Source organism: Heptranchias perlo, chromosome 2 (assembly GCF_035084215.1).
Source record: "Heptranchias perlo isolate sHepPer1 chromosome 2, sHepPer1.hap1, whole genome shotgun sequence".
Lineage (NCBI taxonomy): Eukaryota > Metazoa > Chordata > Chondrichthyes > Hexanchiformes > Hexanchidae > Heptranchias > Heptranchias perlo.
This window is the reverse complement of record NC_090326.1, coordinates 133,806,264-133,819,138: the sequence shown is the minus strand read 5'-3', so window position 1 is coordinate 133,819,138 and position 12,875 is coordinate 133,806,264. Positions and strand designations below refer to the sequence as shown.

General features: G+C 45.0%; 1 protein-coding gene across 3 annotated transcripts in view; it reads left to right on the top strand.

The window, feature by feature from the left end:
* Positions 1–12,875, top strand: part of odad2 (outer dynein arm docking complex subunit 2) — a 347,977-nt gene that overhangs the window by 211,347 nt on the left and 123,755 nt on the right. For all 3 annotated transcript variants that reach the window (XM_068007170.1, XM_068007171.1, XM_068007169.1), the window contains exon 16: positions 1,013–1,255. In XM_068007170.1, coding sequence (XP_067863271.1) covers positions 1,013–1,255 — 243 coding nt within the window. The remainder of the gene's footprint in view (positions 1–1,012; positions 1,256–12,875) is intronic.

The window sequence follows — 12,875 nt, the reverse complement described above, 5'->3', positions numbered from 1 at the left end:
TTATAAATTTGATTTATTTTTAAAATAACAAGTAAAATAAAGAACAATTTTAATCTAAATTTCAGTTGAAGCAAAATGAAGCAGTTATCTTGATTTATTACTTCAGTCTTCAGAATGCTGATCTAGAGATCTTTATTGTGAGACATTACTATCATTTTGGAAAAGCTATTGTGTAAGACTTTAATAAGTATAGTGGAAACATTTAGAAAATAAATTATTGAGTAGGCAGAATACACTCATTATCTCTTGCAAGGGATTGGGGGCATTATTGAACAAGGGTTTGGGATCTCCTACCATCACAAAAGCAACATACTAATCAGATGCATTGCTTTTAGTAATGCTTGCCTCAAGATCACTCTGATAATAAAATTGTCTATTTAACAATACTTGCATTTATCTAGTATCTTCCATGTCAGACTATTTCTATGTGCTTCACAGTGGATTACTTTTTGAGGGGCGATGACTGTTCAGATGATTAAATGTTGAGAAGCTGTTTGATTAATCAGATCTTCAGATGAGATGGGCATCATTTTTGTCCAAATTTATTGTCTGAGTGATTTTATACAACAACTTGCATTCATATAGCGCCTTTAACGTAGTAAAACATCCCAAGGTGCTTCAGAGCAGCGATTTTCAAACAAAATTTGATACCAAGCCACATAAGGAGGTATTAGGACAGGTGACCAAAAGCTTGGTGAAAGAGGTAGGTTTTAAGGAACGTCTTAAAGGAGGAGAGAGAGATAGAGGTTTTGAATGCAGATAAATCTCAATGAGAATCTATTCATACTAATATATATTCATAGTAATATTTATGCACAGTGGAATGCCTCTATATTAATGTTGAAAGTAGCAATCTGCTAAAAATACACATATTTATAAACAGCAGAATGTGGAATAGTCCACAATCTGCTGTTTGTAAATATGCAACTGTAAACATTCAGACAGCTTGCTGTACATGTGTAGATTTTTAAAAAATATTCTAATGTGGAATTTTTAAATCACTTCTTTCTAGGTTTAAACACTTAAGAATTATAGAAACTTTGATTAATCTATTGGTTGGCCAACCTGAGGAAGTCCTTATCAATGTCGTAGGAGCGCTAGGGCAATGTGCACGAGACCACGTTATTCGGGCCATTATCAGGAGGTCCGGAGGAATCGATCCATTGGTCAATCTTCTAACTGGAACTAACCATGCTCTTCTTGTAAACGTCACCAAAGCAGTGGGAGAATGTGCTGTTGATGCTGAAAATATGTCGTATGTACTTTTTCCATATTTTATTATTGGTTGATCCCATGATATAGCTAATGGAAAACAATAAAAACAAATGTCTCTTTCCATATGTAACCTTCTTTGCTTCTTTCCCATTTCTCTAATTCTTTTTCTCTCTTTCTGTCTTTCTGTTCGTCATTCTCTGTCTGTCTTTCTCTCTCTACATGGCTGTCACACATTTTTGTTAGCATCTGTATTTTTCTCTGTGACGCTCCCTCACTCTTTTACAGCTCCTCTTTCTGTATTTCTCTTTCCCTGCCTCATCTACATGTTTCCTACTCTCTATGCTGTCACACAGGGCCCGATTTTAGCAGGGGTGCGGGTTCTCAGCGGGTGGGCAAGCGGGCGCGTGGGTAACGCGCCCGGTGAAATTAGTGGGTTTCCCGCGCGATCGTAGCAGGCAACCCACGAATTGGAGCCACTTACCTGCTCCTCCGGGTTCCCCGCTGGTGATCTGCGCGTCGGGCGGGCTGCACATGCGCGGAAAGATCTGTCAGCTGGAGGCGCTCTATTTAAAGGGGCAGTCCTCCACTGACAGATGCTGCAACCAATAGCAAAGATGACTGCATGGCGCAGCCCAGGGGGAAGGCTGCTCCCAGTTTAATGATGCCTCACCCCAGGTATCAATACATGGGGTGAGGAGGAGGGGGAAGACAGAGATCTTCCACCCGGCGGGCGGGAGGAAGCGGCCCGCCTCCGCCACCAGGAAGGGCTGGCTCGAGGTGGCAGAGGGGGTCACCTGCGCCACCAACATATCGCCCACCTGCACACAGTGCAGGAGGCGGTCCAATGACCTCAGTAGGTCAGCCAAAGTGAGTACACGTAGTCTTTCCCCTACACATCAGTCTGCCACATCACTGCCCCCACCCCACATCTCCTTCGGCACTGCCAACACTACTCTGTCACATCACCCCTCATACCCACTCAAACCCCATCCTCATCTTACCTGCACCTACTCACCTCACCAGTACTCACCCCACCACTACCACGCAACCCAATCCTCATACAATCTCATGGCTCTATCCCATACTCACCCTCTCGTGCATCTCTCTCACGGCCAGCCTCACTCAACCTGCCACCACCTGTGCTGCAGCAAACAGGGCATGCATCACATATGTGCAGTAGGCAGCGTAAGGCAAACGTGTTGTGAGCATGAAGGGGATGCGCAAGGGTGTTTGAGGGTTTGTCATGGTTGCTATTTCTATTGAATTTCAGAACAACTCACATCACACATTATATTGGCACCACTGCTGCCATATCTTCGTGAATCCTGTCCGGTTTGTGCAATAATGCCCGCTCCTGGGTATCACTATAAGGACCCACCACTGATGCCACCCATTGTGTCACTGCAGAGTGGGTGTAGGTGTATTTGCAGGGCTCTTCTGCGCAGACGACTGAGAGACATCGGCGATGTCCCCAGTTGCACCCTGGAAGGCTGTGGAAGAGAAGCTCGGGAGGGCAGTGGTAACTTTGACAGCAACAGGTAGGAAGATGGTGCACGGGCCAGCCAGGAGCAGCTCGGCATGAAAGAGGCTGCAGATGTCCACGGCTACATGTCGAGTGACTCTGAGCCTCCGTGTGCACTGCTGCTCAGAGAGGTCCAGGAGGCTGAGCCTCGGTCTGTGGACCCTGTGGCGAGGGTAGTGCCCTCTGCGACGCATCTCTCTCTGCGGTAGCCCTCCCTCCTGCTGTACAGGTGGATGTATCACAGCACTGTGTTGTGGAGCTCCACGTGTCAGAGGTGGACGGCGTGGATGGCGAGGCTGGTGAGGCTGGTGATGCTGTTCGCCCTCATGACTGCATCTATGGCGGCCCCCATCCGCAAGATGTAGATCTGAGGGGGTCCGCAAGGTAGGTACATGTCTCCGGACCCCGGGGTAAGTGTGCAGGTTGGTGATTTTGACCGTCAGGAGGAGGGTGGTGGAGGCCAAACTTTGTCCCAAGTGACAGAGTGGCCTCCTGCAATGGGTGAGGGTCTCCCCCCCCCCCCCCCACCTGTCAAATGGACCTTTGCAGCTGCCACAGGCTGACAGCTGCAACACGTCCATTCGAGCTGGGAGTGTTTCCCCCAGTGTGGGAAACAGTCCCATGTTGATGCAAAATCACACACAGACCCTTAATCAGGTCAGTTAATGACCTGAAATAGCTAAATAAATACTCTCAAGTGGCATCCCGCTGGCTTTAATTGCCTGCGGGATTCCCACCAGCGGGGGCTGCGCGCGCACGCCGGCGCTTCAGCGGGGAACCCGGAAGTGGGCGGGATCGAGGCAGGATCCGTTCGGGATCCTGGATTTCCCGATTTTCGAGGCCCCCCCGCCGAGAACGCACCCGACAGCGGGTGCTAAAATCGGGCCCACAGTCTCCCTCTCACTCTCTCCTCCACCACTGTTTTATTTCTCTGTTTTCCATTCAGTATGCCTTGCACACATAGAGGCTCATTTTCATGAGTAAGTCAGTTCTAAATGATTAAGAATGAGTGCAAAAATTGCCAGAATGCTAATATCTCTGAATTTTGAGGTCAGCATATGTGCATAATTATTCACAGTTCAGAATCTGACTTAGACAAGATCAGGGACCGCACTAATGTAGGTTTGGCCAATTTCAGGCCCATTTTTTTTTATTTCTGCTGGCACGTAGGTTCTCATGAGCCTTTGAGATAATTGTTCAACAGATTATTTTTCCCAAACCAGCAACATTACTCCCATCTCGGCTTTTTGAAGGAAGAGGAAGAGGAACAACAGAAGGATGTCAGACAGGTCAGATGCACCAGAGAAGTTCTATGCCCATCTGCTGGTACCTGCACACCCCCATTTGCACACAAAGGTACACATACCTTGCTTTAGCGAACAACCAGTGAATGGGGAGGGGGCTACTATTCCCAAGGGAAGCTGTGATAACAGATCCAAGGACACAGGTATGATATGTGAAGGCCTGACTAACCATTGTGCTCTATGGTTCTTCAGAAGCACCCTGATCACAGCATGTAATGCTGCATGAAGGAAGATATGCCAGTGTGATTCAAAAGCCAGGATACCTGATTGGCTGCCCCCACCAAGATGCCGCCAACCATATTTATGGGAAAACATTTCAATATTTATTCTCGGGATGTGGCTGTTTATTTATTCTCAGCTGGCAAGGCTGGCATTTATTGCCCATCCCCAGTTGCCCTGCGAAGGAGGTGCTGGGCTCTCTTGAACCACTGCTGGTGGTTTTATACAACTGAGTGGCTTGCAAGGCCACTTAAGACAGAAGTGAAGGGTCAGCCACATTGATGTGGGACTGGAGTCACATAAAGACTAGATCAGGTAAGGACATCCCCTAAATACCCTAAAGGACATTAGTGAACCATTTGGATTTTTTCAACAATCCGACAGCTTCCTGGTCACTTTTACTGATATAAGCTTTTTTTATCCCAGATTATTTTTTTAAATTGAATTCCAATTTTCAAACTGCAATGGCAGGATTTGGACTCGTGTTCGCTGAATTGTTAGTCCAGGTAACATAACCACTATACTACCGTACCTATATTAGGTTATAGTCCAACAGCTTTATTTGAAATCACAAGCATTCGGAGCTTTGCTCCACCTGACGAAGGAGCAAAGCTCTGAAAGCTTGTGATTTCAAATAAAGCTGTTGGACTATAACCTGGTGTTGTGCGACTCCTTACATTTGTCCACCCCAGTCGATCACTGGCATCTCCACATCGTACCTATATTGGTATTGCATCTGCCTGGCAATGACGTAGAGAAATATCTTCACAGCGTCCAGGTTAGCAGATAACCAGATACAGAACTGTGTCATCTCCTGCAAGGACACCTGCGACTAAAATGAACCATATGGCTCACCTCCATACCATGTCTCCACCTCCTACCATGCTTACTGCAGTGCTGACTTATAAGGATGGTGCAGTGGAGAGCTCTCAATCACCTCATGAGCCAGATTTTAACAATGCTGACCAGCTGTCCGATAGTGCTGATAGGAGGGCGTCATTACCATGCCGCTAACGAGCTGTGAGCGTCAAATGGATGCCTTGGGGCAGCCCGACAGCTCCAGACTGACACAATATTTGGCGGGTCAGAGTCTGGCCTCGCTCAGAAAAAGATGGTTTGTGGGGGTGGGGGTTTTGTTCACAGGGGGCCCCATGCAGTACCAGCCAGGTTATTTCTCTGCAGCCCAGAAGAGCACACCTGTTCCCCCTGGCATCACAAAAATAAATTACAATAAACTTGCAGAATGGGTGGGTATTTCATAACAGATAATTGTGAGGAGGTGCATTTTGGTAGGAAGAATAAGGGGGCCAGGTACTGCTTGGATAATAAGAATCCAAACGGGATAGAGGAGCAAAGGGATCTAGGGGTTCAGATACACAAATCACTAAAAGTACAACATAGGTTAATAAGGCCATAAGAAAGGCAAATCAAGCACAAGGGTTCATTTCTAGAGGGATAGAATTGAAAAGCAAAGAAATTATGTTGAACTTATATAGAGCCTTGGTTAAAACAACTTGTAGTATTGTGCACAGTTGTGGTCTCCATATTATAGAAAGGATATAAAGATATTGGAGAGGGTGCAAAAAAGATTCATAAGGATAATACCAGAACTGAGAGGATATCCTTATCAGGAAAGGCTGAAAAGGCTGAGGTTCTTTTCTCTACAAAAGAGAAGGCTGAGGGGTGACCTAATAGAGGCCTTTAAGATAATGATAGGGTTTGATCGGGTAGATGTAGAGGATGTTTCCACTTGTGGGGGAGTCCAGAACTAGAGGTCATCAATGTAAGATGGTCACTAATAAATCCAAGAGGGAATTCAGGAGAAACGTCTTTACCCAAAGAGTGGTAAGAATGTGGAACCATAAGGTGTAGTTGAGGCAAATAGCATAGATGCATTTTAAAGGAAGCTAGATAAGCACATGAGGGAGAAAGGACAAGAGGCGTATCCTGATAGGGTTAGATGAAGTAGGGAGGGAAGAGGCTTGTGTGGAGCATAAACGCTGGTGCAGACCAGTTGGGCCGAGTGGCCTGTTTCTGTGCTTTAGTTTCGATGTAACTTGATGTACATAGACTTAAATGGAATGCACAGCACAGAAATAGGCTATTCAGCCTAACAGGTCTATGCCAGTGTTTATGCTCCACACGAGCCTCCTCCCACTCTTCTTCATCTAACCCCATCAACATATCTTTCTATTCCTTTCTCCCACATGTGTTTATCGACTTTCCCCTTAAATGTATCTATGCTAATCGCCTCAATTACTCCTTGTGGTAGCGAGTTCCACATTCTAACCACTCTTTGGGTAAGGAAGTTTCTCCTGAATTCCCTATTGGATTTATTAGTGACTGCCTTATATTTATGGCTGTTAGTTCTGGTCTGCCCTGCAAGTGGAAACATCCTCCATACATCTACCCTACCAAACCCTTTCATAATCTTAAAGATCTCTATCAGGTCACCCCTCAGTCTTCTCTTTTCTAGAGAAATGAGTCCCATCCTGCTCAATCTTTCCTGATAGGTATAATCTCTCAGTTCTGGTATCATCCAAGTAAATCTTTTTTTGCTCCTTCTCCAGTGCCTCTATATCCTCTTCATAATATGGAGATCAGAACTGTTCTCAGTACTCCAAGTGTTGATCAACCCTGGCTCAATGAGGAGTGTAGAAGAGCATGCCAGGAGCAGCACCAGACGTACCTAAAAATGAGGTGCCAACCTGGCGAAGCTACAACTCATGCATGCTAAACAGCGGAAGCAACATGCTGTAGACAGAGCTAACGATTCCACAACCAACGGATCAGATCAAAGCTCTGCAGTCCTGCCACATCCAGTCGTGAATGGTGGTGGACAATTAAACAATTAATGGGAGGAGGAGGCTCTGCAAACATCCCCATCCTCGATGATGGCGGAGTCCAGCACGGGAGTGCAAAAGACCAGGCTGAAGCGTTTGCAACCATCTTCAGCCAGAAGTGCCAAGTGGATGATGCATCTCGGCCTCCTCCCGATATCCCCACCATCACAGAAGCCAGTCTTCTGCCAATTCGATTCACTCCACGTGATATCAAGAAATGGCTGAGTGAACTGGATACAGCAAAGGCTATGGGCCCTGACAATGTCCCAGCTGTGGTGCTGAAGACTTGAACTCCAGAACTAGCTGCACCTCTAGCCAAGCTGTTCTAGTACTGCTACAACACTGGCATCTACCCGACAATGTGGAAAATTGCCCAAGTATGTCCTGTCCACAAAAAGCAGGACAAATCCAATCCGGCCAATTACCGCCCCATCAGTCTACTCTCAATCATCAGCAAAGTGATGGAAGGTGTCGTCGACAGTGCTATCAAGCGGCACTTACTCACCAATAACCTGCTCACCGATGCTCAGTTTGGGTTCCGCCAGGACCACTCGGCTCCAGACCTCATTACAGCCTTGGTCCAAACATGGACAAAAGAGCTGAATTCCAGAGGTGAGGTGAGAGTGACTGCCCTTGACATCAAGGCAGCATTTGACTGAGTGTGGCACCAAGGAGCCCTAGTAAAATTGAAGTCAATGGGAATCGGGACAAACTCTCCAGTGACTGGAGTCATACATATGAACAGGAGTAGGCCATTCAGCCCCTCGTGCCTGCTCCGCCATTTGATAAGATCATGGGTGATCTGTGATCTAACTCCATATACCTGCTTTTGGCCCATATCCCTTAATACCTTTGGTTGCCAAAAAGCTATCTATCTCACATTTAAATTTAGCAATTGAGCTAGTATCAATTGCCGTTTGCGGAAGAGAGTTCCAAACTTCTACAACCCTTTGTGTGTAGAAATGTTTTCTAATCTCGCTCCTGAAAGGTCTGGCTCTAATTTTTAAACTGTGCCCCCTACTCCTAGAATCCCCAACCAGCGGAAATAGTTTCTCTCTATCCACCCTATCCGTTCCCCTTAATATCTTAGAAACTTCGATCAGATCACCCCTTAACCTTCTAAACTCGAGAGAATACAACCCCAATTTGTGTAATCTCTCCTCGTAACTTAACCCTTCAAGTCCGGGTATCATTCTAGTAAACCTACGCTGCACTCCCTCCAAGGCCAATATGTCCTTCCGAAGGTGCGGTGCCCAGAACTGCTCACAATATTCCAGGTGCGGTCTAACCAGGGTTTTGTATAGCTGCAGCATAACTTCTGCCCCCTTGTACTCTAGTCCTCTAGATATAAAGGCCAGCATTCCATTAGCCTTCTTGATTATTTTCTGCACCTGTTCATGACACTTCAATGATCTTTGTACCTGAACCCCTAAGACCCTTTGGACATGCACAGTTTTTAACTTTTTACCATTTAGAAAGTACCCTGTTCTATCCTTTTTTGATCCAAAGTGGGTGACCTCACATTTGTCTACATTGAATTCCATTTGCCACAATTTTGCCCGTTCACCTAATCTATCAATATCCCTTTGTAATTTTATGTTTTCATCTACACTGCTTACAATGCCACCAATCTTTGTGTCATCGGCACAAAGGAAGATGGTAGCAGTTGTTGGAGGCCAATCATCTCAGCCCCAGCACATTGCTGCAGGAGTTCCTCAGGGCAGTGTCCTAGGCCCAACCATCTTCAGCTGCTTCATCAATGACCTTCCCTCCATCATATGGTCAGAAATGGGGATGTTCGCTGATGATTGCACAGTGTTCAGTTCCATTCGCAACTCCTCAGATAATGAATCAGTCCATGCCCACATGCAGCAAGACCTGGACAACATCCAGGCTTGGGCTGATAAGTGGCAAGTAACATTCGCGCCAGACAAGTGGCAGGCAATGACCATCTTCAACAAGAGAGAATCTAACCACCTCCCCTTGACATTCAACGGCATTACGATCACCGAATCCTCCACCATCAACATCCTGGGGGTCACCATTGACCAGAAACTTAACTGGACCAGCCACATAAATACTGTGGCTACAAGAGCAGGTCAGAGGCTGGGTATTCTGTGGCAAGTGACTCACCTCCTGACTCCCCAAAGCCTTTCCACCACCTACAAGGCACAAGTCAGGAGTGTGATGGAATACTCTCCACTTGCCTGGATGAGTGCAGCTCCAGCAACACTCAAGAAGCTTGACACCATCCAGAACAAAGCAGCCCATTTGATTGGTATCCCATCCACCATCCTAAACATTCACCCCCTTCACCACCAGCGCACTATGGCTGCAGTGTGTACCATCTACAGGATGCACTGTAGCTTCTCACCAACGCTTCTTAGACAGCACCTCCCAAACCCTCACCCTCTACCACCTAGAAGGACAAGAGCAGCAGGCACATGGGAACATCACCACCTGCACGTTCCCCTCCAAGTCACACAACATTCCGACTTTGAAATATATCGCTGTTCCTTCATCGTCGCTGGGTCAAAATCCTGGAACTCCCTACCTAGCAGCACTGGGGGAGAACCTTCACCACACGGACTGTAGCGGTTCAAGAAGGCGGCTCACCACCACCTTCTCAAGGGCAATTAGGGATGGGCAATAAATGCTGGCCTCGCCAGCGACGCTCACATCCCATGAACGAATAAAACAAAAGTGTGGTTTAACATAACTTCCCTGCTTTTCAATTCTACCCCTCTAGAAATGGACCCCAGTGCCTTGTTTGCTTTTTTTATGGCCTTACTCACCTGTATCGCTAGTTTTAGTGATTTGTGTATCTGTATCCCCAGATCCATCTGCTCCTCTACCCCATTTAGACTCTTATTTTCCAAGGAGTATGTGCCCTCCTTATTCTTCCTACCAAAATGCACCATCTCACACTTATCTATATTAAAATTCATTTGCAAATTACACACCCATTCTACAGGTTTATTAATGTCTTCCTGCGTTTTATTGTAGTCCTCCTCAGTAGTAACTATACCCACCCAATTTGATGTCATCTGCAAATTTTGAAATTGTACTTCCAATTCCCAAGTCCAAATGGTTTTTGTAAATGGTGAACAACAGTGGTCCCAGCACCGATCCTTGCGGAACACCACTTCCCACCTTTTGCCAGTTTGAGTAACTGTTCTTAACCCCTTCTCTGATTTCTGTTTTGTTGCCAGCTTGCTATCCATTCTGCTACTTGTCCCCTGACTCCACATGCTCTGACCTTAGTCATAAGCCTACTGTGCGGTACCTTATCGAAGGCCTTTTGAAAATCCAAATATATTACATCTACTACACTACTCTTGTCTGCCCTTTCTGTTACTTCTTCAAAGAATTCAATAAGGTTGGTCAAGCACGACCTCTTTTGAAATCTCTTTCAGTACGGATTCCATAATCTTTCCTACCACTGACATTAAGCTAACTGGTCTATAGTTCCCTGGACTGGTTAAGAACATAAGAAATAGGAGCAGGAGTAGGCCACGTGGCCCCATGAGCCTGCTCTGCCATTCAGTCAGATCATGGCTGATCTTTGACCTCAACTCCACTTTCCTGCCCGATCCCCATATTCCTTGATTCCCCTAGAGTCCAAAAATCTATTCATCTCAACCTTGAATATATTCAATGTTCTATTGGTTCTATCTCTGTCGGTTCTATCTCCCTTTTAAAATATAGGAATCACATTTGCTGTCCACTAATCCTCTGGCACAATCCCCTTTTCTAATGAATTTTTATATATATGTAATAGTGCCTCTGCTATCCCTTCCCTAACTTCTTTTAATATGCGTGGATGCAATCCATACAGACCAGGGTTTTTATCCTCTCTAAGTTTGATTAGTTTATCAATTATCTCCCCCCTTTCTAACTTAAATGTCTTTTATATATTGGTTTTGATCTCTTCTTATAATGTCATGCCCACCATGTTAGTCTCCCTGGTAAATACGGAGGCAAAGTAATTATTTAATATTTCTGCCATTTCGCTGTCATTGCCTGTGAGTTTATCGTGTGTGTCCCTTAATGGCCCTATCTCTATCCTGATTTTTCTTTTGTTATTTATGTGTCTGTAGAATACTCTACTATTTCTTTTTATGTTCCTTGATAATTTAATTTTGTAGTTTCTCTTTAGCTTCCTAATTGTTTTTTTTTACTTCTTTCCTAACCTTTTCGCATTCCCTTTTGTCATCTTCTGCTTTGTTGTCTTTGTAGTGTAGTGTATGCCTTTTTCTTTAGTTTCAATGTTGCCCTTATTTCTTTAATTATCCATGGTGTGTTATTACTGGCTAGTTTGTCCTTGATATTTAGTAGGAGATATTTCCCCTGGACTCTATTGATCACCATTTTAAATGTTTTCCACTACTGTTCTATTTCTTTGTTTATCAATAAATTTTTCCAGTTTATTTTCCCTACTTCCATTCTGATCCCCTTAAAACCAGCTTTTATCCAATTTATTACTCTGGTCTAAAGATAACAGCCCCAGCTTTCCCAATCTCTCCACATAACCGAAGTTCCTCATCCCTGGTAGTAAATCTCTTCTGCACCATCTCTAAGACTTTGGCATCCTTCCTAAAATGTGGTGCCCAGTATTGAACTCCAGCTGAGGCCTAACCAATGTTTTATAAAGATTTTGCATAAAACTCTAGCTTTGGATGCCCTTCCTTTCCCCCTCGTAGAAAATGTGTCTACTCTGTACCCGAACCAACTCCTCCTTGAGGGCCTTCCATTGTTTGATTACTGTTTTGCCTGCCAATTTTTGATTCCAATCCACCTGGGCAAGATCCCTTTTTAACTCATTGAAATTCACCCTCCTCCAGTTAAGTATTTTCACATTTAATTGTTCCTTGTCCTTTTCCATAACTATTCTAAACCTAATGATATTATGATTCTGTTTCTATCCTTCTGTTAGTTATGTCCCTTTTTTTCTGCTGCCTATGTTATCACTAATTAGTACAGTGACTTCACCCCCCCCCCCTTCTTCCTTCCCTATCCTTTCTGATTATGTTATAACCTGCTATATTTAGTTATCTGTCCTGTTTTTATGTAGCCATGTTTCAGTTATTCCCCCTCTGGTTCCTCGCTATGGATTATTGCGTCTAGTTCCCCCGTTTTATTTTGAGCACTGTGTACATTGCTGTTTAGGCAGTTTAATTTGTCTTTTTACTTTATTTTTAACAGTCCTGTTATACTTTATGTTTTATATCCGTATTTGTTCCTTGATTGTTTGTTCTCTTTATTCCTTACCCTGTTCTGACCTTTACACTCATCTCCTGTTTCTTTTATCTTTAGGCTTTTGTTATTGCTAGCAGATCCCTCCTCCCACCTTGCTAGTTTAAAGCCTTGTCCACCGCCCTATTTATCCTTTCTGCTCGGACTGGTTCCACCCCATTTCAGGTAGAGCTCGTCCCAGCGATACAGTCCTTCCTGTCCCAGCACTGGTGCCAGTGTCCCATGAAATGGAACCCCTCCTTCCTCCACCAGTCTTTCAGCCACACATTCACCTTTCTAATCTGCTTATCCCTATGTCAAGTAGTGTGTGTCACGAGTAGTAATCCTGAGGTTACCACCCATGAGGTCCTGCATTTTAATTTAATTCCTGGCTTCTAATATGCCCTTAGCAGGACCTCCTCCTTCTTGTTCCCTATGTCATTGATGCCGACATGGACCACGGCAACCAGATCCTCTCCTTCCCTTTCCAAGTTCCTCTCCTGTTGTTCAGAGATGTCCTCTACCCTTGCACCATGT